Source organism: Salvelinus alpinus, chromosome 10 (genome assembly GCF_045679555.1).
Source record: "Salvelinus alpinus chromosome 10, SLU_Salpinus.1, whole genome shotgun sequence".
NCBI lineage: Eukaryota > Metazoa > Chordata > Actinopteri > Salmoniformes > Salmonidae > Salvelinus > Salvelinus alpinus.
The window spans coordinates 49,590,235-49,618,008 of record NC_092095.1 but is presented as its reverse complement, the minus strand read 5'-3'; the positions used below and the strand labels follow the sequence as shown (position 1 = coordinate 49,618,008).

Genomic DNA, 27,774 nt, shown 5'->3' with positions numbered 1-27,774 from the left:
CCCTTGTGGGGCCCCAGTGTTGAGGATCAGCGGGGTGGAGATGTTGTTACCTACCCTCACCACCTGGGGGCGGCCCGTCAGGAAGTCCAGTACCCAGTTGCACAGGGCGGGGTCAAGACCCAGGGTCTCGAGCTTGATGACGAGTTTGGAGGGTACTATGGTGTGAAATGCTGAGCTGTAGTCGATGAACAGCATTCTCACATAGGTATTCCTCTTGTCCAGATGGGTTAGGGCAGTGTGCAGTGTGGTTGCGATTGCGTCGTCTGTGGACCTATTGGGTCGGTAAGCAAATTGGAGTGGGTCTAGGGTGTCAGGTAGGGTGGAGGTGATATGGTCCTTGACTAGTCTCTCAAAGCACTTCATGATGACGGAAGTGAGTGCTACCGGGTGGTAGTCGTTTAGCTCAGTTACCTTAGCTTTCTTGGGAACAGGAACAATGGTGGCCCTCTTGAAGCATGTGGGAACAGCAGACAGGGATAAGGATTGATTGAATATGTCCGTAAACACACCAGCCAGCTGGTCTGCGCATGCTCTGAGGACGCGGCTGGGAATGCCGTCTGGGCCTGCAGCCTTGCGAGGGTTAACACGTTTAAATGTTTTACTCACCTCGGCTGCAGTGAAGGAGAGCCCGCAGGTTTTGGTAGCGGGCCGTGTCAGTGGCACTGTATTGTCCTCAAAGCGAGCGGCAAGGACTAGGGATAAAAATAAATGGAATAGAGCTAAGAACAGGCAAAATCCTAGAGGAAAACCTTATTCAGTCTGCTTTTCAACAGACACTGGGAGACAAATTCACCTTTCATTAGGACAAGCAGGACAAAACACAATATCCACTGGAGTTGCTTACCAAGACAGCATTGAATGTTTCTGAGTGGCCTAGTTACAGTTTTGACTTAAATTGGCTTGAAAATCTATGCCAAGACTTGAAAATGGCTGTCTAGCAGTGATCAACAACCAACTTGACAGAGCTTGATTTTTTTTTAATTAGTCATGTGAAAATATTGTACAATCCAGGTGTTCAAAGCTCTTACAGACTTAATCGCTGCCAAAGGTGGTTCTTACATGTATTGACTCAGGGGTGTGAATACTTATGTAAATAAAAACATGTTTTCTATTTGACACTTTTTGGTATTGTGATTTAATCCATTTTAAATTCAGGCTGCAACACAACAACATGTGGAATAAGCCAAGGTGTATGATTACTTTCTGAAGGCACTGTATGTGACCTAATAGGCCATTTTCAGGGGACAGCTTTTTGCTTGTGAGCACTACTTTCAGAACTACTGGCTAAATGGCATACAAAACTGAAATCAATAGGGATTATCAACCACCAAAACCACACAAGATTCCAGAGAGAAAATTATATTAGTCTTTCTCCCTGTCTCTCTCTCACTCTCTCTTCTCTCTTGTAGCCTCGTAGGAACAATGAGTTATTATGAAGTTGTTACACAAAAATAATTACACAGCAATAACGATATTAGGATCAATGATGACATTGCGCATACTATTGTAACATATTTATAGCTCCAATCAGCATCATTACAGATTCAGAGACCATACGATTAAATGATGATTAATTCGTTTAGCCTCCGTTTCCAGTCTCCTCCCCCTTGATGACGTCGGCAATCTCCAAGCCCCAGTTTGAGCAGAGCACTTTACAGAACGAGCACTCATGTAAGTGAGCTGTAAAAGAGCAACGTCCGAAGCCCGTTCCGAAGTTTCGGTTACGTTTTGGGACGTGGTCAACATTTTGATTAGGTTTTCAACATTTCGATTAGGTGTTCACAAGCCCTTGTAAGGTATGTCAAGCTTCTAAACTATTTTACGTTTCGTTAAACGAGAGAGATGTCAAGATACAGTAGGGTCTATGTATGATAACCCATTAATTGATGAAGCACACAAGTCATCGTATTGGGTTTCCAATACTTTCTGAAGTCATGCCTTACTTGTCGTATGCATTACATGATGTGTAAATGGTTGTATTCATGTGCAATTAATTTAGAAGTATTTACCATACTGCTGAATAGCATTTTATGAAACTGTTGTTTGAATATCGCAAATTGTCATAACTGACACCTCATACTTCACCGTTGACCATGTGTAGCCTCCTGCCGCAAGAGCTCATGCTGTGAAACAATGTGGGGTTCCCTGTAATGTTTGGAGTGTTACCAAATAATACATTTTCATCAGCAGCATCATCGCAACATCCCCTTCATAATATTACTACTATAACATAGTATACAAATATATATCACCACCATCATCATACTCATCTTTCTCTTGTTACATCTTCTCCTCTTCCTCCATTCTTTATTAGCAGAACATGTATCGTGTTTGTTGTAATAATGAAGGGATATGCTCCTAAATAACACTCATTCAATTCAAGGAGAAATAGAAAGTAATGAATGATGAGATATTCCATCTTATAACATTCATTAACCCTTTACTGCAGTGGGCTAAATCAGGGTCACACAGAGTGATTCTCGGTAGTCTTAAACACATCTACTTTGAAACAAAGGTGTACACCTCACACACATGGTTATGGGCTTTAAAAAAAGAAGACACCTGTACCATGTCAGAAATATAGTTGAAAGGTATTGAATTTTGATTTTGCATCCAAATATTACACTTTATATACACCACAGAAGACTGGAATATAACAAAACCGTTTGACATAGAAATGCCAGATTTCAGGCTGTAAAAAAAAAAAAAAGTGTATTAATTGTGAAATTATGAAAAATATTTATAACATTTGTGCCACTGGTCATTTGACTGCAGGAAAGGGCTAAGAAAAGGGCTACGCTAATTGGAGTCATTTAATACCGTTTTTTATTTGTTTGACAGAAAATGGTTTTGAAGCCAGGCCATTTGTCTTCAGTATTATTTTGGTAATTACATATTCATAGTGTGTGTGTTATTGTATGTTATTGTGTGTGTGTGTGTGTTTTGTGTGTGGCAGCAGAACAGCATTGTTGTTGGTCTTGGGAGACCCTTATTGCCTTTCTCCCAGACTGCATTAGAAGTGGATCAGGGCTTGGGACTGAGACGGGGACGTGGGTAGCTGCCTGCCTGGGTAGTGAGAGGATTTTAGGCTTATCAGATGACCTTATTTACAAGGGACGCATCCCAAATAGCACCCTATTCCCTATATAGTGCACTACTTTTGACTGTGCACTTCATAGGGAATAGGGTGCCATTAGGGATCCAACCAAAGGCTCAGGAGGTGTTGGAGAACATGCAGCGCTCGCTCCCATTTGACATGCCCGTCACGCTTACCCTTTACTGCTGTCACTCAACATTGTGGGCCTTTTGACTCAAATGAATGTATCAGACTGTCATATGCCGGTCCTTCCCAAGCATAGTTATTATTACATGAAATGAAATATCTTGCACCCCATTATGTCAAAGCGATTCAAAATCTTTGTTGATAAACCTGTGACAGGTGCAAAAAAGAAATGATCATAATAAACGTAGTAACTGCACCTTTCTTGACTCTCATGACTTTATTAAAGGCAGTTGAATGCTACAGTGTGCAGCTTAGCTCTGCCGTCTTGCTCTGTGACATCAGACACCATTTCATTTCCTGGTTGAGATGATTTAAGCCAGAGGGTTGGGGGATTCTAAGTTACAGCAGGAATGTGAGCTGAGAGGTGCTCTACTGTAGGAGACCGGAGACCTGCCTGTTGGTCTGTTTCCCATCAGAGAAGCATTTCCTCTCGTCTTGTCCTCCTCTCTTCTTCTCTTCATCTCTTCCTTCCTGTTTTCTTCTCTTCTTCTCTTCGTCTTCTTAATTAATGGGGGGAGAAAGAGGAATAAGAGGGTTTTGGGTTCAGAAGTAATAAGACAGAAAAAGCTTAATATCGTTTTTCTAGCGAGTCTATTTGTTTGGTTACCAAAACAACTACTATAGCTATCTAGTAAACTTGCTAGCAATTTCAGTGGATGTTGAGTACATTTGTACCCACAAATGAACACATTTTTAGCGTTCTCTGGAATATAATGCAACTTCCAAGCGCGTCGTGGAAAACACCTTCCACGTCGGTTATTATTTTCCATAGAACTCGTAGCCCCTCGTTGACTGACCTTTACGTACAGTATGTATGTAAACGGAAACTGTCAGAGCACTTGAGCAGGATATAAACTCTATTGAGCTAAAACTGCTCACTCAGAATGACCCGGGTCTGGACAGAACTTTTCAGAACAAAATACATACACTGGGGTTATTCCTGTATGAGAGGGTGAAAGGTGCCTTGGTCAGGTCTCGTTTTGCTACTCTCAGGGACATGGTATGACAATATATCCTAGCCCGTAACAATAAATACATTGGAACAGTCGGTAGAGAGTTTGACCTCCCAATATAGGTGATTTTAACATTCAAATTATCTTCCTCCTCTCCTCTTCTTCACTTTTTTACCTGCCTTCTCAGAGCTTTAAAGAGCAAACAGTGTCGTAGTGTTCAATACCCTCAATCCAGCCTCCCCATTAAAGGCTGCAGGTAGCCTAGCGGTTAGAGTGTTTGGCTGGTAACCGAAAGGTAGCTAGTTTGAATGCCCAAGGTGAAAAATCTGTTGATGTTCCCTTGAGCAATGCACTTAATCCTAATTGTTTCAGGGGCTGTCGATAATGGCTGACCCTGGCTGTGACCCCACTCTCAGGGGAAGTTGAGATATGCAAAAAATAAAATGTTGCATGTGTATAATACATACTTGTACATGTGTGAAACAGGACCAATATATATTTGTATTATTAGGGCTGGGAGAGGCTTGGGACCTCACAATATGATATTAACAGAATACTTTGGTGCCGACAAGATATGTATTGTGATTCTATATGTATTGTGATTCTATATGAATTGTGATTCTATATGAATTGTGATTCTATATGTATTGTGATTCTATATGAATTGTGATTCTATATGAATTGTGATTCTATATGTATTGCGATTCTATATGAATTGCGATTCTGTATGTATTGCGATTCTATATGTATTGCGATTCTATATGTATTGCGATTCTATATGTATTGCGATTCTATATGTATTGCGATTCTATATGAAATGTGATTCTATATGTATTGCGATTCTATATGTATTGCGATTCTATATGAATTGTGATTTGATACTATGATTTTATTGCGATTCGATGTTCCAAACATATGTCTGTTGCAGAGGGAGAGAGAGCCATGAGAAAACAAGTTTTGATCTGTCATGGCAATAAAAGTGCTGAAAACAAAATGTTCTTCCTGTTTAAAAAGAAGATGGAGAACGAGCTATGAATGAAATCTTTTTTGGTTGCAGGACAGGTACAGCCAACTAGCGCAAAAATAATATTGCGATATTGTCCAAACAATACCATACGATATAAATAATATCCCGATATGTAACTGCATAGATTTTTTCCCCCATCCCTAATTATTATTTACCAAGCTATAGCACAATAACCTCTTAATACACATCTACATGATTTTCAATGTTTGGTACACATAGTAAAAGATAATGGAGGGAGAGGTTTGGGAGGGGCACAAACAGCTATTCATTCATTACTATTACCTATTACTGTCTCATTGTAGTTTCCTTGGAATCTTGTCTCCCTTCTCTGCTAGTTTGTCCGGTGCAGTACAGTATAATGATGAGGTTTCCGTCTCTGTCATGCTGGCTGGGTCACTCACCAGTCAACCTCTCTTTAACCCTGCTCCTCTTCAGTGGCAGCCATCATATTGACGAGGCCTGGCTGCGCCAGAGGACTGACTTCAAATATGGAGGAACAAGAGCAATGAGAGTGTGTGATCAATCACAGTGTGGAACAATTCCACACACACAAAGCATACGCATCCACGCAAGCACACACACACACATTGCGGTTCACATCAATTTTAGAAGTCACATACCCGATAGGAGGAGAATATTGGGCTGGCAACCATACACATCTCAAAATATCAGAACAAAAGTGCCTCTGAAATCGGTTTTGTTCATCTGGTGGTTTTGGTAACGCTGGAAACCTTTTTCCCTCAAGGGGTGTAGAGCTAGCTAAGCTAAGGCTGAAAAATAACATGTCATCATTTTCCAACTTTCCATCTCATAATTAATGGTTGGCCTCAACACAACATACCTCGCTTACTAATCGTTTTGATAAAACACCTAGCACCTATGTTATGAGGAGAGACATCAAATGCAGAGTTAGGGAAGAATTTATTTATATTTATCTAGTGTATTCTCGTGAGATATAAGCCTTAGCTAATACAGCCTGCATACACACACATATGCTACACTCTTTCTCTCTCTCTCACTCTCTTGCTCTCTCTTGCTCTCTTGCTCGTTCTCTCTCTTGCTCTTGCTCTCTCTTGCTCTCTTGCTCATTCTCTCGCTCTCTCTTGCTCATTCTCTCGCTAACTGTTGCTCGTTCTCTTGCTCTCTCACTCTCTTGCTCACTCTCTCTCGCTCTCTTGCTCGTTCTCTCTCTCGCTCTCTTGCGCGTTCTCTCGCTCTCTTTCTCGTTCTCTTGCTCTCTCTTGCTCACTCTCGCTCTCTTGCTCGCTCTTTTGCTTGTACTCTCGCTCTCTTGCTCGTTCTCTCGCTTTCACTCGCTCTCTCTTGCTCATTCTCTCTCTCTTGCTCGTTCTCTCACTCTCTGATGCTCGTTCTCTTGCTCATTCTCTCACCCTCTTGCTCGTTCTCCCACGCGTTCCCTCGCTCTCTTGCTCGTTTTCTTGCTCACTCTCTTGCTCTCTCTTGCTCGTTCTCTCGCTCTCTTGCTCATTCTCGCTCATTCTCTCGCTCGTTCTCTCGCTCTCTCTTGCTCGCTCTCTTGCTTGTTCTCTCGCTCGCTCTCGCTCTCTCTTGCTCATTCTCTCACTCTCTCTTGCTCATTCTCTCGCTCTCTTGCTCGTTCTCTCACTCGCTCTTGCTCGTTCTCTCACTCTCTGATGCTCGTTCTCTTGCTCGCTCTCTTGCTTGTTCTCCCACGCGTTCTCTCGCTCTCTTGCTCGTTTTCTTGCTCGCTCTCTCGCCTGTTCTCTCGCTCTCTTGCTCGTTCTCTCACTCACTCTTGCTCTCTCTTGCTCGTTCTCTCGCTCTCTCGCTCGTTCTCTCGCTTTCTTGCTCTTGCTCGTTCTCTCGCTCACTCTCTCGCTCTCTCTTGCTCGTTCTCTCGCTCTCTCTTGCTCGTTCTCTCGCTCTTTCTCTCGCTCTCTCTTGCTCGTTCTCTCGCTCTCTCTTGCTTGCTCTCTCACTCTCTCTTGCTCGTTCTCTCACTCTCTCTTGCTCGTTCTCTCACTCTCTCTTGCTCTCTCTTGCTCTCTCTCTTGCTTGTTCTCTCGCTCTCTTGCTCTTTCTCTCGATCTCTTGCTCGTTCTCTTTTTCTCTTGCTTGCTCTCTTGCTCGTTCTCACTCTCTCTCGCTCTCTCTTGCTCGTTCTCTCTCGCTCTATCGCTCTCTTGCTCGTTCTCTCACTCTCTTGCTCGTTCTCTTGCTCTCTCTTGCTCGTTCTTTTGCTCTCTGTTGCTCGTTGTCTCGCTCTATTGCTCATTCTCTCTCTCTCTTGCTCATTCTCTCTCTCTTGCTCGCTCTCTCTCTCTTGCTCGCTCTCTTCCTCGCTCTCGCGCTCTTGCTCATTCTCTCTCTCTTGCTCGTTCTCTCGTTTATTCTCTCGCTCATTCTCTCGCTCTCATGCTAGTTCTCACTCATTCTTTCTCTCTCTTTTGCTCATTCTCTTGCTCTTTTGCTCACTCTCGCTCTCTCTTGCTCTCACGCTTGCTCGTTCTCTCACTCTCTCTTGCTTGTTCTCTCGCTCTCTTGCTCTCTCTCTTGCTCATTCTCTCGCTCTCTCGCTTTCTCTTGCTCGTTTTCTCGCTCTCTCTTGCTCGTTCTCTCGCTCTCTCTTGCTCGTTCTCTCTCTCTCTTGCTCTCGTTCTCTTGCTCATTCTCTCTCTTGCTCGCTCTCATGCTCATGCTCTCTTGCTCATTCTCTCTCTATCTCTTTCTCGCTCTCTTGCTCTTGCTCATTCTCTTTCCCTCTTTCTCGCTCGCTTGCTCTCTCTCTCTCTTGGTCATTCTCTCTCTCTCTCTTGCGCGCTCTCTTGCTCATTCTCTCGCTCTCGCTTGCTCGCTCTCATGCTCTCGCTCTCTTTCTTCCTCATCCTCTCGCTTTCTTGCTCTTGCTCATTCTCTCTCTCGCTCTCTTGCTCATTCTCTCTCTCTCTCACTCTCTTGCTCACTCTCTCTCTTGCTCACTCTCTCTCTTGCTCATTCTCCCTCTTGCTCATTCTCCCTCTTGCTCATTCTCCCTCTTGCTCTATCTCTCTTGCTCTATCTCTCTTGCTCTCTCTCTCTTGCTCGTTCTTTTGCTCTCTCTTGCTCGTTATCTCACTCTCTTGCTCGTTCTCTTGCTTTTTCTCGCTCTCTTGCTCATTCTTTCTCGCTCTCTTGCTCATTCTCTTGCTCGTTCTCTCTCTTGCTCGTTCTCTCGCTCTCTTGCTCATTATCTCGCTCTCTTGCTAGTTCTCACTCACTCTTGCTCTCTCTTTTGCTCATTCTCTTGCTCTTTCTCTTGCTCTCACGCTTGCTCGATCTCTCGTTCTCTCACTCTCTCTCGCTCTCTCTTGCTCTCTCTCTTGCTTGTTCTCTCGCTCTCTCACTTTCTTTTGCTCTCTCTTGCTCGTTCTCTCGCTCGCTCTTGCTCTCTTGCTCATTCTCTCTCTCGTTCTCTCACTCTCTTGCTCTCGTTCTCTTGCTCATTCTCTCTCTCTTGCTCGCGCTCTTGCTCATTCTCTCTCTCTTGCTCGCTCTCATGCTCACGCTCTCTTGCTCATTCTCTCTCTCTCTTTCTCGCTCTCGCTCTCTTGCTCATTTTCTTTCCCTCTTTCTCGCTCTCTTGCTCTCTCTCTCTTGCTCATTCTCTCTCTCTCTCTTGCTCTCGCTCTCTTGCTCATTCTCTCGCTCTCGCTTGCTCGCTCTCATGCTCTCGCTCTCTCTTTCTTCCTCATTCTCTCGCTTTCTTGCTCTTGCTCTCTCTCTCTCTCTCTCTCTTGCTCATTCTCTCTCTTACTCACTCTCTCTCTTGCTCACTCTCTCTCTTGCTCATTCTCTCGCCCTCTCTCTTGCTCATTCTCTCGCTCTCTTCCTCATTCTCTCGTTTTCTTGCTCTTGCTCATTCTCTCTCTCTCTCTTGCTCATTCTCTCTCTCTCACTCTCTTGCTCATTCTCTCTCTTGCTCACTCTCTCTCTTGCTCACTCTCTCTCTTGCTCACTCTCTCTCTTGCTCACTCTCTCTCTTGCTCACTCTCTCTCTTGCTCATTCTCTCTCTCGCTCTCTTGTTCTCTTGCTTATTCTCTCTCTTGTTCTCGCTCTCTTGCTCATTCTCTCTCTCTTTTGCTCTCTCTTGCTCGTTCTTTTGCTCTCTCTTGCTCGTTATCTCGCTCTCTTCCTCGGTATCTCGCTCTCTTGCTCGTTATCTCGCTCTCTTGCTCGTTATCTCGCTCTCTTGCTCGTTCTCTCGCTCTCTTGCTCGTTCTCTCGCTCTCTTGCTCGTTCTCTCGCTCTCTCACCCTCTTGCTCTTTCTCGCTCTCTTGCTCATTCTCTCTTTCTTGCTCGCTCTCTTGCTCATTCTCTCTCGCTCTCTTGCACATTCTCTCTCTCTCTTCCTCGCTATCGCTCTCTTGCTCATTCTCACTCTCTCTCTTGCTCGTTCTCTCACTCTCTTGCTCATTCTCTTGCTCATTCTCTCGATCATTCTCTCGCTCATTCTCTCGCTCTCTTGCTAGTTCTCACTCACTCTTGCTCTCTCTTTTGCTCATTCTCATTCTCTTTCTCTCGCTCTCTCTTGCTCTCACGCTTGCTCGATCTCTCGCGCTCTCTCTTGCTTGTTCTCTCGCCCTCTCGCTTTCTTTTGCTCGTTCTCTCGCTCTCTCTTGCTCTCTTGCTCATTCTCTCTCTCTCTTGCTCACTCTCTTGCTCTCGTTCTCTTGCTCATTCTCTCTCTCTCTTGCTCATTCTCTCTCTCTCTTGCTCGCTCTCTTGCTCATTCTCTCTCTTTTGCTCATTCTCTCGCGCTCTCTTGCTCATTCTCTTTCCCTCTTTCTCGCTCTCTCTCTTTCTTCCTCATCCTCTCGCTTCCTCATTCTCTCTCTCTTGCTCATTCTCTCACTCTCTTCCTCATTCTCTCGATTTCTTGCTCTTGCTCTCTTGCTCACTCTCTCTCTCTCTCTTGCTAATTCTCTCTCTCTTGCTCATTCTCTCTCTTGCTCACTCTCTCTCTTGCTCATTCTCTCGCTCTCTTGCTCATTCTTTCTCTCTCTCTTGCTCATTCTCTCTCTCTTTCTATCTCATTCTCTTGCTCTCTTGCTCATTCTCTCGCTATCTTGCTCATTCTCTCACTCTCTTGCTCTTCTCTCGCTCGTTCTCTTGCTCGCTCTCTCTTGCGCTCTCTTGCTTGTTTTCTCGCTCTCTGCTCGCTCTCTCGCCCTCTCTTGCTCGTTCTCTCGCCCTCTCTTGCTCATCTCTCACTCTCTTGCTCTTGCTCTTTTGCTCGTTCTCTCTCTCTCTCTTGCTCGTTCTCTCTCTCTCGCTCTCTCTTGCTCGTTCTCTTGCCCTCTCAAATCAAATCAAAGTTTATTTGTCACGTGCGCTGAATACAACAGGTGTAGTTACAGTGAAATGCTTACTCACAGGCTCTAACTGCTCGTTCTCTCTCGCTCTCTTTCTCGCTCTCTTGCTCTCACTCTCTTGCTCTCTTGCTCATTCTCTCTCTCTTGGTCGCTCTCTTGATCTCACTCTCTTGCTCATTCTCTCTCTCTCTTGCTCATTCTCTCCCTCTCTTTCTTGCTCATTCTCTCCCTCTTGCTCTCGCTCTCTTGCTCATTCACTCGCTCTCTTACTCATTCTCTCGCTCTATTGCTCTTTCTCTCTTGCTCGCTCTCACTCTCTTGCTCATTCTCTCGCTCTCTTGCTCATTCTCTCACTCTCTTGCTCATTCTCTCTCTTGCTCGCTCTCTTGCTCATTCTTTCTCTCGCTCGCTCTCTTGCTCATTCTCTCTCTCTCTCACTCATTCTCTCCCTCTCTTTCTTGCTCATTCTCTCCCTCTTGCTCTCGCTCTCTTGCTCATTCACTCGCTCTCTTACTCATTCTCTCGCTCTATTGCTCTTTCTCTCTTGCTCATTCTCTCTCTCTTTCTATCTCATTCTCTTGCTCTCTTGCTCATTCTCTCGCTATCTTGCTCATTCTCTCGCTCTCTTGCTCTTCTCTCGCTCGTTCTCTTGCTCGCTCTCTCTTGCGCTCTCTTGCTTGTTTTCTCGCTCTCTGCTCGCTCTCTCGCCCTCTCTTGCTCGTTCTCTCGCCCTCTCTTGCTCATCTCTCACTCTCTTGCTCTTGCTCTTTTGCTCGTTCTCTCTCTCTCTCTTGCTCGTTCTCTCTCTCTCTCTCTCTCTTGCTCGTTCTCTCGCTCTCTCTTGCTCGTTCTCTTGCCCTCTCAAATCAAATCAAAGTTTATTTGTCACGTGCGCTGAATACAACAGGTGTAGTTACAGTGAAATGCTTACTCACAGGCTCTAACTGCTCGTTCTCTCTCGCTCTCTTTCTCGCTCTCTTGCTCTCACTCTCTTGCTCTCTTGCTCATTCTCTCTCTCTTGGTCGCTCTCTTGATCTCACTCTCTTGCTCATTCTCTCTCTCTCTTGCTCATTCTCTCCCTCTCTTTCTTGCTCATTCTCTCCCTCTTGCTCTCGCTCTCTTGCTCATTCACTCGCTCTCTTACTCATTCTCTCGCTCTATTGCTCTTTCTCTCTTGCTCGCTCTCACTCTCTTGCTCATTCTCTCGCTCTCTTGCTCATTCTCTCACTCTCTTGCTCATTCTCTCTCTTGCTCGCTCTCTTGCTCATTCTTTCTCTCGCTCGCTCTCTTGCTCATTCTCTCTCTCTCTCACTCATTCTCTCGCTCGCTCTCTTGCTCTCGCTCTCTGGCTCATTCTTTCTCTTTCCTGCTCATTCTCTTGCTCTCAGTCTCTTGCTCGCTTGCTCATTCTCTCTCTCTTGCTCATTCTCTCTCTCTCTTGCTCATTCTCTCTCTCTTGCTCATTCTCTCTCTCATTCTTGCTCATTCTCTCTCTCTCTCACACACACACACACACACAAGTGAAACAGTCTGAAGCCCATTAGTGTCAGATAGCTCCACTTAGTTCCATTAGCTGAAAAACAACTTTAGTTAATTATGATGTTGTGTCACTGTGTTGGAAATAAATGTAATAATCTGTGTTTGAGCTTCCTGGAAGGCTGCTTTCTTTAAGAGCTCATTTATCCTTCCCTCGCCTTAGGCATGACTTCAATATCAAACTCCTATAGTTCTATAGTTGTTAGTTGTTTCCAGGGAGATAATGGATGCTTTAACACCAATTAATTAATGAACTAATGCTAATGAATGCAAATTATTTAGCGGTTGACTACCATCACTATGTCTTCTTGTGCAGAGAACTTCTCTACACCAAAGTCTCGGGGTGGATATCAATAACATAGTACTGTTGGTTTTCACATTAGAACTGTGGTCTATGCTGACTAAGGTCTAATGGTGAATGAAGTATAAGTCCTTACTGTTTTACTGCAGTATACTCTCATCCCTCGGTTAGGAACTAAACCCAATTCTGATTTACTTCAACAATTAGCGTTCTGTGGTCTCAAATTAAAGGAACCTACAGACTCATCATTCACATCGTCTAAGAGTCTCATAAATCATTCGGATATTTATAACTTTTTGTATAGGGATTAACAGCCTTACTTTTGACAAAGCAATTAGCTTGTCAGTGAAGCAGGACAGAATAATGACATTGGCATGAATCAGTCAACATAGTGTAAGACAATCAGGTAACACTTTACATTTAAGGTGAAGGTATACTTACAAAATGCTAAAAGAGGTTATATAGAGTTTAGAAACCGTTCATGTTTGTTTATAGATGAGTTATAAACAGTTGTTACACATCATTTGAAATTGTGTGTGCTGTAACTGTTATTGAGAAGGCCTGGTTGTTTTACATAGACTTTGTCTTTTTGGCAGGGTTCTCATTCCTATAATGACCACAAATATTTCTAGGAGCCAAAGTTGTAGGCATATGCTTAATGATATTGCTATAAAAAAAATCGGGGACAGAGAATCTTTGAGAACATACTCGGGAAAAGGTAATTAAAAAGTAGCAAGTCGATCAGGGATTAGAGAAAATTGCTGTGGATTTAATTAAGCCTGTTAAAGTCTCCCTCGCGTGTGTTTACGGAACGGTTTGCTGAAACAATATACCCCCTTCCACTTTGTCGGCTAGATGAGATAAGGACTTTCCAAAATGTATTGATGGAAATGAGGCCTTTCAGAATGTATCGACGGGAACACTCGGTGTGTCTCATAAATAATTATGATATTTGATTACATTTTGTATCGTGATTAACAGCCTTACTTTTGACAACGTAATTAGCTTGGTGGGGAAAGTTTGGCTAATGCTGCACAGCCAGGAACTGAATTGAAGATTGAAAGCATCTAGAGAGATCTCGATCTTACGAACATTGAAGTAAGATTGAAATATAGATGTCAAACTTTCCCGTGAACTATGGAAAGCATCTTCGGAGACTCAGTGACAAGTGGCTTCTGGTTCCAATTCATCATGTCTGGCTTTGGTGTCTGTGGATTTGTCTCAGAAAGGATCTCGCAGCCAGCGTCTGCTATTTATCTTGGTGTGGAACATCGACTAGCAATCTGACCCGGGTGTTGCATCAAAGTGGATGACAGTCTTTTTGTCAGTCGAGCATTATTGATCCTCACATCAATGGACTGTCAGTGTCCCCCGAGCCTAGCTAGCTCCCTGGCAAGGGGAAGGAGAAACAAACAGGTGACGTCGAGCCACATATTTTCATCAAGGCTTGAGAATGGGCGTGAAATCTCTCCCTGACATCTCTGGGGACTTTAGTGTCTCCGAACAAAACCTTTGAGCTTTTAGGCCAGGGCTGTATGGTTCACTGCACTGAGGTGTAGTGTAGCTCGCTAACCCTCCTGCTTCCTGTGCGAGAGCAAATGCTGGAATCAAGAATATGGTCTCGCTCATATAAAAGTACTCTCGTCCTGAGCTCAACTCACAGTGTGTTTTGAATGATGGATGAGCTAAATGTGAAATCATGAGAGAGGTCTTATTTGTTGTAAATAGGGGAAGCTGTGTGATATTTGCTTGCTCTATACACATTGCATACATTTGAAATGTTACATGTGATATAAAGTCAAATTACATTAAGTCATGTACAAATTATTGTCAAGACAATAGCTATGTCAAGGAAGGAACCTATGTGACCTATCTAGTCTGCGCTTACATTATTACTGAACATTGTACATCTGAGAAGGTTTAAGAAGGGAATGTCCCATGATTTCCTGTATATCTATCCCCCATGTGATTCAGTGTCCCTCCCTGAGGCTTTATGCTTTGCAAAGCAACAGAATGAGATGGAAAATATGCAATTATCATCTTCAACTGCGCACTGCGATACAGAACACAGAATGAGCAAATGCAGGCATATTGAGGACACCTATGACTGTAAAGTAATTGGAAAGGTGTTAAGATAGCAGAAGACCGACTGGGCACAGACGTCAATTCAACGTCTATTCCACATTAGTTCAATGTAATTTCATTGAAATGACTTTGAAATAATGTTGACTCAACCAGTGTGTGCCCAGTGGGATATGAGTGTCATGAGATGTTAAACTGTCCCATGGCAGGGTGCACTGCTCAAAATGTTTATTCTCTTCACAGGATATTATTTGGCATCTGCTGGAATCTATTCCTTTTTGTCCCTAGCCAAGACTGTCCCCACTTCCTACTAAATCAAACCATGTTGTAAATTGTGATGATTGAATCATTTATGGCTCTTACAGGAAGGGCTCAATCACAGCTAATGAAGGTGTTCTCATTTTTGTTTCCTTTAGTCTAGATACAATGGAGAGCTGCCAAAGACTGAATATCATAATTGGAGAAATGGAAGAGTAGTAGTGCGACTGCAACTCGGGCAATTCGCACCAAAATGGCGGCCCACCGGATCATCAGAGTGACCAACAGTAACCATGTTCTCCCTCGCTGCAAATCGGAGGGCACGCTCATTGATCTCAATGAAGGGCTCTCTGAGGCTAGCCTCACAGATGTCAAAGGTGAGGATTCAATACTGACTAATGTACCAGAGAGTTATTCAGCCATTTAAAGATATATTGATTTGAATGCAAATTGAGGATGAATTGAGGATGCTTATGTGAATTTCTGATCTTCCTTTTCTTTTCATGCAGTGCCTTCTTCCAGTGCCTTACGGCTGGACAATTCAGCTTCCTTTGTAACTGCTCGTGAAGTAGTCGCCATCAAGGATTACTGCCCATCTAGCTTTACCACGTTAAAGTTTTCCAAAGGTGACCGGCTTTATGTGATGGACACGTCGGGTGGAGAGTGGTGGTATGCCCACAACAACACAGAGATGGGCTACATCCCCTCAGCATACGTCCAGCCCATCAACTGTAGGAACTCATCGCTCAGCGATAGTGGCATGATAGACAATCTAGGGGAGTGTACAGAGGAAGGGGCTAAGGAGCTGGATCTCCTAGGGGAGTGGACAGGGGTGTCCGTTAAGACCACTCCTTATTCGCCTTATTTTAACAGCAACCCATTCTCACTCCATACCTCCTCCACCAACCCCTTCATCAACAGTGCTCATCTACATGGTTCTCTGGACCAGAACTGTAATGAGAGGGGAAGGTCCACGGACCTGTTCGTCTTTGACTCCCTGGCCTCCCCAGTCTCCCCTTCGGAACCTAACTCTACCTCCAGCACCACCATGATCAATGGCTTTAGTAGCTGCAACATATTTGACATGATGACAGCCACCAGCCCCAACCAGGACTTACAGGTTTTACAGACACTGCGAAGGGATAACCCATTCTTCAGGAGCAAGCGATCGTACAGTTTATCGGAGTTATCCATCCTACAGACGCAATCCAACCCCCCCTTGCCTTCTTCCGGGTTCTTCACCGGCCTCAAGGCTCCCTCGCCAGAGCAGTTTCAGAGCAGGGAGGACTTCAGGACTGCGTGGCTAAACCATCGGAAGCTGGCCAGATCTTGCCATGACCTGGACTCTCTGGGGCAGAGCCCTGGTTGGGGACAGACTCAGCCGGTGGAGACCAACATTGTCTGTAAACTAGACAGTCGTGGAGGGGCTGTTCAGCTCCCAGACACCCAGATCAGCGTCCATGTCCCTGAGGGACACGTTGTTCCTGGAGACACCCAGCAGATCTCCATGAAGGCCCTACTAGACCCTCCACTGGAGCTGAACAATGACCACTGCTCCACAGTCAGCCCAGTGGTGGAAATCAAACTGTCCAACATGGAGACCAAGTCATTCATCACTCTGGAGATGACTGTGTCCGTGACGGTGAAGAAAGACAGTGGTCAGGTAGCTGAGGTGCTCTGCGTCCGGAGTGACTGCAAGGAGGGACCCTATATAATCATCCCACATGCTTACCTATACAAGGACACAGTACAAGTCCAGTTGGATAACTTGGAGCCGTGTATGTACGTGGTGGTAGTGGTGCAGGCCCAGCACATCAACCTTAATACAACTGTATGGGACAATGTGTTGAAGAAAGTCACCCTGGGTGTCTATGGGCCCAAGCACATCCATCCTTCGTTCAAGACGGTTGTGGCCCTATTTGGGCATGACTGTGCCCCTAATACCCTACTGGTGAGTGAGGTGGGGAAGCAGGCCCACTCCGCCCCTCCAGTGGCGCTCACGCTGTGGGGGAGGCATCAGTTTGTCCTGGGACGGCCCCAGGACCTTCAGGTTGGCCTATACTCCAACATGTCTAACTATATGATCAAGGCTAATGAGCAAGCCAGGATTATTCGGGCCTTCCAGGTCAAACTGGGGAAGGTTAGCCGACTAATTTACATGATCACATCCAACAACCCTGAGGACATATCAGACTTCACCTTGCAGGTCCAGGTCAAAGACGGACTGGACTGTATCCTGGCTCAGTTCTGCGTCCAAACACCGCAACCGCCTCCGAAGAGTGGAGCGCGGAACACCGGCCACAGGAGGTTCCTGAAGAAGAAAGAGGTGGTGGGTAAGATAGTTCTGTCACCTCTGGCCATCACTGCCAAATATCCACAGTTTCAGGAGCGCTGCATCACCAACCTGAAGTTTGGCAAGTTGCTCAAATCTGTGATCAGGCAAAACAAGAGCACATACCTGTTGGAATACAAGAAGGGAGATGTGATCGCCTTGCTGAGCGAGGAGAAAATCAAACTACGAGGACAACTGTGGACCAAAGAGTGGTATATTGGATATTATCAGGGAAAGACCGGTCTTGTTCACACAAAAAACGTTCTGGTTTTGGGGAAAGTCAAGCCTATTTATTTCTGTGGTCCGGACCTCACGACGACCATGCTAGTGGAGCAGATTCTGAAGCCTTGCAAATTTCTCACGTACATCTACGCCTCTGTGAGGACGGTACTCATGGAGAATATAGGGAACTGGAAGGCCTTTGCAGACGCACTGGGATATGGGAACTTACCGTTGTCTTGTTTCTGTCGGACTGAACTGGACAACGAGCCTGAGAAGGTTGCGTCGGTTCTGGAGAAGCTCAAGGAGGACTGCACTAACATGGACATCAAGGAGCGGAAGACCTTCCAGAAGGAACTCATGACAGTACGTCCGTGTGTGTGTTTGTCTCTCTGTCTCTCTCTCTGACGCGTGTGTATGTGTGTTTGGAAACCGCTCGTCGTGCACGTTGTACCTCTTAGGCTGTAGAAGCTATTCAAAGGTGTGGTTCAATACAGAAACTGTATCAAAAGCGAAAGAAATAGGAAATTCCACTTTCTCTGGAAATAGGTAGCGCCTCTGTGTTTATTCCCTATTTTCCATCAGCAGCAGATGTTGACATGGTGTTTCCATTCTGTCAGAGGCAATGGGCTGTGATGTACTGTGAGATGGGGGGGGGGGGGCTGATATGTTACTGTACTCAGGTTATTCAGTCACGTGTGGTAAGAAGTTTTCCTCGTCGCCTTAGAGTGCCTTAGGAGTAGGCCTACTTGTTGGGAGAATACGTGTGTTGTGACTTACAATGCACAAAAACACAGCTACGTCACCTCCTTCAGTGCAACTCCGAGACTGAGACAAACAGAGATGACAATATCCTGAGAGATTCTCCTCAAAGCAGGCAGGGTTGCTGTTGTGACAAAAAGTGTTGACTCAACATGCCTCTCACTTTCTCTCCAGTCACCCTTTTCAAGTTTCAGACAGAAGTGCTTGGTAATGTAACTATACCCCGCATTGCAACAGTCACAAACAGGCAACAGTTGTTTGAATTTGGATCTGCGGCGAAATTGGATCTGTCTGGGAAAGTGAGGTTGATGTCTTTTTCACAATGCTTGCTTATGTAAACCTCTTATCAGTCGGAGCTAGCATATATACGTTTATTTTGGTATGAAATATAACAGTTGTTTATGCCTTTCAATGGTATTTTGATCAAAGGCAGGCTCGAATTCAAACAAGCAACCATTTTTTCTGCCAACAGGCATGATAAGCTGATGTTAGGCGTTTAGGTTTGTGCAAATATTGCCACTGCTAGCTACTGTACATACAGTAGACAAAGGGATGAGGATGGATTGGTCTCAGATAACAATGATCCATGCTGAAAGCCCTCATACTACCCCTCCTCACACACACACATACACACACACACACACACACACACACACACACACACACACACACACACACACACACACACACACACACACACACACACACACACACACACACACACACACACACACACACACACACACATTATTTATGGTGGACACAGATCTGTTTACTATGCCCCCTAGCCTGGGAGTAACCTAACATAGCGGGCATAAAAGAAAACACCTGAGTGGAGTTCCCACATCCGGTTTTCAATGGAAGAGGAAGTTGAATGGTTGAATGAGCTGTATCCCTGAAACCTGGAGGCATCTGGTTGTTGGTAACTCTGCTACTGGTGTCCTGGAGACGGTCCCTGAAATAGATCCATGTCCAATCTTTTCATTCCAGCCAGTCCCGGTAGCCTTCTAGCCACAGTAGAAACAGAGTGTTGTTGCCGATCCTGATCAGGCCAAGACACACCAGATATAACATCAGTGACACAACTGTTGGTCCATATTGATCAATGAAATACTGTACATTAGAGCAGGATCTTGAGGACCATTGATATTGCTGTGCTGTAGTCTACATATGCTGCGTCTTACTTTGATCATCCTGTTGTTGCAGGAATTTTCCCGCACAGCAAGAAGAAATGCAAACGTGTAATGTATTCAAGGTTTAAAAAGTTAGTCATTTCCTTGATTTGCCCTAACCAAAAAATGTATCAACCGCTATACATTTTTTCCATTAATTATATTCCACAGAACAATTCACATTTCCTGTTGCTACAAGATTATTTATCTGCGGTGTGAAACTGGCTCAAATTAAGATATGGGATCTGTATATAGGTTTGTGTGGGGGAGATGGTTGTATAAAGGTTTGACAATATTGCAGCCCTTTATGTCATTATAGTGAGAGTTTATGGTGAGAGTCTAGTGAGAGTTCTGTGGTATTTCTGTTGTTCTGTGGTCATTCTGTGGTTCTGTAGCCTTTCCTCAAATTGAGTAATTTGCCATTTTGGTGACCTTAATCTCACACAGTAGTAATTCATTATGTGGACTAAAACTGTTAATCAAAAGGTTTGTGCAAAAACGAAACTAAGAAGCTTTAAAGCTCAGTTAGTAGGCATTGTTAGACAGAACATAAGCATATGACCTAACCATGGTTGTCTGAATTAACACAACAACAAAAAATACACTACTTGACCAAAAATATGTGGCTTGACCAAAAATATGTGGCTCGTCAAACATCTCATTCCAAAATCAGGGGCATTAATATGGAGTTGGTCCCCCCCCCCCCCCCCTTTGCTGCTATAACAGCCTCCACTCTTCTGCGAAGGCTTTCCACCTGATGTTGGTACATTGCTGCGGGGACTTGCTTCCATTTAGCCACAAGAACATTATTGAGGTCGGGCACTGATGTTGGGCGATTAGGCCTGGCTCGCAGTTAACGTTCCAATTCATCCCAAAGGTGTTCGATGGGAAGGAGGTCAGGGCTCTGTGCAGGCCAGTCAAGTTCTTCCACACTGATCTCAACAAACCATTTATGTGGACTTCGCTTTGAGCACGAGGGCATTGTCATGCTGAAACAGGAAAGGGGCTTCCCCAAAACTGTTGCCACAAAGTTGGAAGCACAGAATCATCTACAATGTCATTGTATGCTGTAGCGTTAAGATTTCCCTTCAATTGAACTAAATGGCCTAGCCTGAACCATGAAAAACAGCCCCAGAACATTATTCCTCCTCCACCAAACTTTACAGTTTGCACTATGCACTCGGGCAGGTAGTGTTCTCCTGCATCCGCCAAACCCAGATTTGCCCGTTGGACTGCCAGTTGGTGAAGCATGGCGGCGATCTTTACACCACTCGTGATCTTAGGCACCACACTTTACACCACTGCTGATCTTAGGCTTGTGTGCGGCTGCTCGGCCCAGGAAACCCATTTCATGAAGCTCCCGACGAACAGCTCTTGTGCTGACGTTGCTTCCAGAGGCAGTTTGGAACTTGGTAGTGAGTGTTTTAACCGAGGACAGATTTTTACGCACTACACGCTTCAGGACTCGGAGGTCCCATTCTGTGAGCTTGTGTGGCCTACCACTTCGCGGCTGAGCCGTTGTTGCTCGTAGACGTATCCCCTTCACAATAACAGCACCTACAGTTGACGTGGACAGCTCCAGCAGGGCAGAAATTTGACAAACGGACTTATTGGAAAGGTGACATCCTATGACGGGGCCACATTGAAAGTCACTGAGCTCTTCAGTACGGGCCATTCTACTGACAATGTTTGTGTATGGCGATTGCATGGCTGTGTGCTCGATTTTATACACCTCTCAGCAACGGGTGTGGCTGAAATAGCCGAATCCACAAATATGAAGGGGTGTCCACATAGTTTGGTATATATAGTGTAGCTGATTATTATATAAAAGTCGCTTAATAAAAGATAACCGAGATTAGCACTTCAAGCTAAGTGGCCTATGATTCAAATTCCTCACAAAACGTTCATTCACAAGTGTGACCACCATATCCATAGCTCTGTCTAGCCTACACAACGCTGTGCTCTATGGGTTTTAACAGCCTGCCTTCCCTTCTTTTCTGAGTCGCTAGCATGGTCTGACAGGTGTCGTCAGATGAAATGTGAGGAGAGGAAAGGAGACATTGGTCAGGCGAGATAGCAGGCCAGGGGGGGGGTTGGGCGACCAACGCAACCTGACACCGCTAAGAATTCTCAAAGTGATGGATGGTGTTGCCCAGGTAGCAGACAATTGAAATGCCATCCCACTGCTCATCACTGAAATTGATCCCAACGGCCAACCAGAAAGACAGAGAGAGACACCTGCAGATTCCACAGAGTAGTAAGACACCTCCCTAGTCTTTATTTCTTTCTTTAACCTTTATTTACACCAGGTGTCATATTAAGACCCGGGTATTTCAGTCCAAGCAAAATTCTTGCTTGATAAATTGCTCTTTGCTAAGAAGCAATTTTTATTTATTTCTGACCATTTTCATTTAAAATAATCTTTAAATATGAAATGTAAATAATCTTTAAAACATGAAAAATGTAATAAATAAATACAAAATTAAACAATAAATACATTTAATAAATTGTGTGTGTCGTAAGACACTGACTTTGCACAGACACTTTTGACAAATAGATACGGCAATGATTTTAGTCACTACTGCCATCATCCTACGTATTGTACGCACCATTAAATATAATGACTGAAAGTCACCGTTGGGCCTACTTTCCCTATTTCAAACTACAGAGAAGTTTATAGACTGCTGATGTAGAAACTTTTTCCTCACATGTAAAGTCCCAGGTTGACTTTAATGAGGAGGTTGAGTCCTTGTTACTGTGTTCTCCCCTCTCCTCTCTCCCCTCCCCTGCTGTTAGTCTCAGGGACACTGTGTGTGTGTGTGTGTGTGTGTGTGTGTGTGTGTGTGTGTGTGTGTGTGTGTGTGTGTGTGTGTGTGTGTGTGTGTGTGTGTGTGTGTGTGTGTGTGTGTGTGTGTGTGTGTGTGCGTGTGTGTGTATTTGGCGCTTGTGTGTGTGTGTGTGTGTGTATACGCTCCTTTCCATGCCTTTTAAATGCAGGGAGAAGAGCCAGACAGGCTCATTTGGAATGAAGCTTAGAGCGATAACTGCCTCTGAGAGCTCTGAGGCACATGGTAAATTTGAGCTGTCAATCATGTCTGTCAGGGCTTTCCCCCAGTGGACATGTGGATCAAGTCAGAGAAGGAGTAAGCCTCCACACCCACACACACATTTTCGAAGGATGTCCCTAAAGCTTCCTCATTTTCATCAGCCTGCCTACCACTGGCATTCAGGTGCCGTTCTCTGATTGGATGGGGAACTGTCTGAGTGTGCGTGTGCGCAGGCATGTACACACACACACAGGATACACTTCAGAAGATTTCTGCGAGTTACGTAGTTTTATCATAGGTTTAGATTAAGAGTTGAAACGAGAAGTAACCGTGAATGGCATGAGGCCTTTTGGAATTGGAAGGTTTTATAAGGATCCATTGCATTCTGGAATGTTTGAAAAATAAATGAGATCACTCACTGAACTGTGCAGGAGGTCATTCAAAAGAGCTGGAATCCTTTTTATACAGTACCTGTCTGAAGATAAAGATAATGGAATATGACATTATGAGCTATTGGTTTCATGAAAGAGTTCTGCATGAACCATAGTACATTATCATAAAGTTTTTGGTTTGCTCGTGTTATGGGATACAACTTAAGCAGCATTTAAGCATTGTTTATCTGCTGCCATGGAATACATGACCCAACTCCTCAGCACTGTATGGGAAAATGACATGTCATTTGGTTTGAGGTTTCCATGACAGGAAGTGATTGAAGGATTAAGAGGATAGATGCTGAGTTAAGAGGTTTTAAGAGACAGTGATTCAACTAATCTTCCTGCTGGTTGAAGGCTATATGTCAGAACTGTGACATGGTAACTAGAGTTGCACTCCAAATGGCACTCCATAGGGGTCTGGTCAAAAGTAGTGCACTATATAGGGCCCTCAAACTCAACTCTGGACCTCGAAGCCAGTTCCACACCATTTTTTAAAAATTGCTCCCCTCTAATCAGGAACTGATTTAGATCTGGGACACCAGGTGTGTGCAATTCATTATCAGGTAGAGCAGAAAACCAGTAGGCTCCGAATCTCGTAGGGTAAGAGTTGAATAACCCTGATATATGGTATAGGGTGCCATTTGGGACTCACCCTAGTAACTACGCTACCATGTTGACTCCTTGGCCCTGCCAGACCGGTGCCAGATGTTGTGAATGACACAGCATTAGGTCTGTGACCGAACTGAGCCACTCCATTGTGTCACTCACAGTTGACTCAGTTGGCATTGTTGGCAGATGGCGGTAGAAGCCGGCCCAGTAGCCGGACAGGTGGTGGTGATGGTGGACGTTATGCTGCAGTCCTATTTTAGTAACTTTGACAGAAATGTGAGTCCTGATACAGCAGTCAGCGCAGGACAGAGGCCAGCTCATTAAAACAGTGCTGTTCAGAGTCAGGCCAGGTGGCCGAGGTGACTGGAGTAGCACTGAAATGCTTTGAAGACAGTGTATGTGTCCCGGTAGCACCCTATTCCCTATTTAGTGCCCTACTTTTGACCACGGCCCATAGGGGACTAAATAGAGCAGTGTTTCCCAACTCAAGTCCTCGAGTACCCCAACATAACTCGTTTTTATTATAACCCTGGACAAGCACACCTGATTCAAGCCCTAAATGAGTCCGGGGCTACAACATAAATATATGCTGTTGGGGGTACTGGAGAACAGGAGTTGAGAAACACCGATAGAGGGAATAGGGTGCCATTTGGGATGCAGCAGTCACTCAGCTCCCAGTCACTTAGCTCCCAGTCACTCAGCTCCCAGTCACTCAGCTCCCAGTCACTCAGCTCCCAGTTTGACAGACCAACATATGGTTAAATGGTTAAACGCTCCACATGCCTCATTCTCTTTCTGCAAAGCAAACACATGCTGGCTCTTCTATTTAGATACAGTATTGTGCAAAATATAGATAGTATGCCTGCCTCAGCAGATCCTGTCAAGTCGCAGGCTAACTCTCCAAAGAGACTTTGAAGTGGAAAAAACGTTTATGTATTAACTGTTTTGTAAGATATAGTGGTGAAAGAATATGCAGTCTCCTATTGGCAGGCTCAGTCTCTTAACTGGTTGGCTCAGACTTCTAAACATGAGTTCCTGTACATAAAACATATTGTTTTTACTGGGTCGTACTTTCCATTATCCTTTGATATTATATAGCCCTCCTGGGTTGTAGCCTACACAGTGTAGACATGCTGTATGGCAGCCCACCTCCTCGTGGGATCCCGATAGACTTGATTTACAGTCTCTCGTTCTTTCATCCCCTGTTCGTCTGTGGCGTTTCTGGTAGAGAGAGGAGGGGATTACTAGTGTATTTTCCCTGGCCTCCTGGTTTTATTCTTGTTCAACACATATGTGCGTTTGTGTGGTAAGACCTAGAGAGGCTCTTCTGAATCATGCTATAATTCACCCTCAGACTTCACAGCAGGCTTTGTTAGAGAATAGGGCAGGGATAATGTAGCCGTCGTTAGAGACGCACATGTATTGTATCAAGACAATACCCTGGTCCCCTAATGCTGTTCCTCCCCACTCCATTCACTATGTCTAGAGAGTCATGTCTTCACACCCCTTTAATGGTGAACACTATGTGACACAATGGTGTGTCATTGCTGGTCCTTGGGGTGTGTTGTTGAACTATTGTGTCGTAGCTAAATGTTGTCTTCCGTCGACGACCTATGCTCCAGGAAGGAATAAAAAGCTTGAATTAGTAAATCAAGTTGTCTTTGTGTGGCCTTTCTTCTAGGCCCTGTTGAAGATGGACTGCCAGGGTCTGGTGGCCAGGCTGATTATGGACTTTGTCCTGCTGACCACGGCCGTGGAGGTGGCCCCGCGCTGGAGGGAGCTGGCGGAGAAGCTGGCCCGGGTGAACAAGCAGCAGATGGAGCAATACGATGCTCCGCACAGGGACAAGAACGGCCTGGTGGACAACGAGGTGAGATTATCAGACCATTACTTCGAAGATACTGTAACGTTTACTGAGTTTGACCGGTATTGACTGCCTCAGACCTGTAACAAAATGGACGTGAGAAAATGCTAACCCTGCTATCAGTTTCTTGGGTGCAATGTTCTTTTATATCAGCCAGTCAGACTTGACCTTAGAAGCATTTGGAATGATTCTCTGTCCCTTTTGTTGATCTTGAAGGGTTTTATAAGTACATTGGATTGATTGATTGATCGGTTGTTCTATAACAGTCAATTGATTGATTGATCCTATGTTGACAGTCAATGTGGAAGCCAGCCTATGACTTCCTGCTGACCTGGGCGGCTCAAATCGGGGACAGCTACCGGGACGTGATCCAGGAGCTGCACCTGGGCCTGGACCGGATGAAGAATCCCATAACCAAGCGCTGGAAGCACCTCACCGGAACACTCATTCTGGTCAACAGCCTAGATACGTTACGCAGCTCTGCCTTCAGCCCTGTAGGACAGGGGGACTATGCCATTTGATCTGAGACCATCGACATCTGAAATGGCATCCTATTCCCTACGTAGTAGTGCACTAGTTTTTGCAAGAACCTGGTCAAAAGTAGTGCGATATATAGCGAATAGTGTGCCATTTAGGATGAACACTGAGTCTCTGGAGCTTGGCACTATGGATCCAGCAGGACTACTACTGGCCTCCTCCAGCCCTCAGGATGACCAATCACCAATCGCACATTGACCATCGCTGTTATACCAGGAACGTTCAACTCTTGACCCTGCTCCCATCCTCTTGCACAGGACTACAATGGTTTGTAACCAGTAACCACCACTTCACACAGAGCACATGTTACTGTAGGTCCATTTCTCTGGCGGGTTAAACACTCAACACTCTCATTGGAATTTAGAGTAGATTATTATTAAGCCACAATATCGATGTGATTTCATAACGGTTGATGTTTCAATCAATTTCTAAAGGGTGGTTATTAATCTGTATTGTCTTTTGCTACGCATTTTTTCTACAGAAAGTGGCATAGGACTCATTTTTATGGCTTTTTTTTTCACTAAATATATAGAGATATATATATTTCAAATGAAAAATGTACAGAAACTTGATTTATGAAGTGCATTATATTATACGCAATCACTTTTGATTTCTATTTCTATCCCCCTTAAGTGTTCCTGTGCTTAAAATCTCTTTTTGACTGCTCTTTGTACTTTTTGCTTGCCAAAACAGTTAGGTGCTAGCCTAGATCACAGCTTATTGTTCTTCACAAAAGTATCATCAGTTCAGAATAAACCCCCTTTGGTTAGTTTCCTCTATGTTCACTTTAGGACAAAATGCAGTGCCACAAAAATTTGAATACTAATTACATAATGTATCCAACAAGGATCTTTTCTCTTTGTTTTCTGAAAATGTAAATGCAGAATTACCTCACGATATGGTCTCTTTATTTCATTTGTTTTAACCGGCAGTAACGGAATGAACAATTCTTTTGAGGAATTCAATTAGATGTGATGGTTTAAAAATGGTTTGGTACGCCATTTTGAAGCTTGTGAACTAATGAAGCCTTTTTTGTCCTTGATTTGCTCATGAATATATTTTGGTTGCTGTGTTTTGCATTTTCAATGACACCCTTATCAATCAAAGGCTCAAACTCTGGAGATTTTAATCTTTATACATTCTTCCTCTTCATGTAACGCTACTGTATGTTTTCAGTGCAAGAGCTGTATTTTGTATGTTTTGTGAATTTCAGATTAAATGTTCATAGTATTATTTGCGTAGTTAAATTGTCACACTGGTCTGTGACGGTACAGATTGACAAGTTCTGCACATCGATGCCTCTATTAGTTGTTGTCTTTACCTGTTGGTTCGTAGTAACTCAATAAAATGGCTGACAATTCTAAAGTGCCTCTGTCAGGAAGTGTGCAGCTTTCATGGTCGGAATTTGTGTTCCGTGATTCTACATTCACAGACATTATTAAACATAATTTGTCTCCGTATGGCTCTACACAAAGCAGCACAGTGACAGAGTAACCTAGGCTACAGTGTTTTCTGGGGAGGAGGTATTGGACTCTTGGGCTAGTGGCCAGTTGGCTTGTTTGCTCATTTAAGGCATTCCTAAGCATTTGCATCAGGCTGATTCATGAGATCAATCTCATACTGTAGATAAATAACACAATTAATTGTAGACTTACAAAAGGAATCCAATTTCTTTTGCATTTCCATAAAAAAGGTACTTTTAATGAGGTAACTGATTAATGAATTAAGCTAAAACAATTCTGGAATTAATGAAAACACAAAGATATTATAATGAACAACAAATCACAGTAATATATGGATGGATTAAATACTGTATGCAACAGGATCTCACAAACTAATTTCCAGTCTTGACGTTCATCCAACTTGCGCCAAGGTCTAATTGCGAGGCTGCAGTCAAATGTCAAATTATGCCATCAAAAAGTGAGATTGGGTTGCAGCAACTGCCTCTTAGTTACATTTGACATTTTAGTAATTTAGCAGACGCTCTTATCCAGAGCAACTTACAGTTGGTGCATTCATCTTA

General features: G+C 44.3%; 1 protein-coding gene across 1 annotated transcript; it reads left to right on the top strand.

The window, feature by feature from the left end:
• Positions 1-1,666: 1,666 nt before the first annotated feature.
• Positions 1,667-27,116, top strand: sh3bp4a (SH3-domain binding protein 4a). The gene is made up of 5 exons (XM_071329361.1): positions 1,667-1,796; positions 14,934-15,152; positions 15,285-17,692; positions 25,032-25,220; positions 25,511-27,116. The coding sequence occupies exons 2-5, from the start codon at positions 15,029-15,031 to the stop codon at positions 25,733-25,735; spliced, it is 2,946 nt and encodes a 981-aa protein (XP_071185462.1). The 5' UTR covers positions 1,667-1,796; positions 14,934-15,028; the 3' UTR covers positions 25,736-27,116.
• The last annotated feature ends 658 nt before the right edge of the window (positions 27,117-27,774 follow it).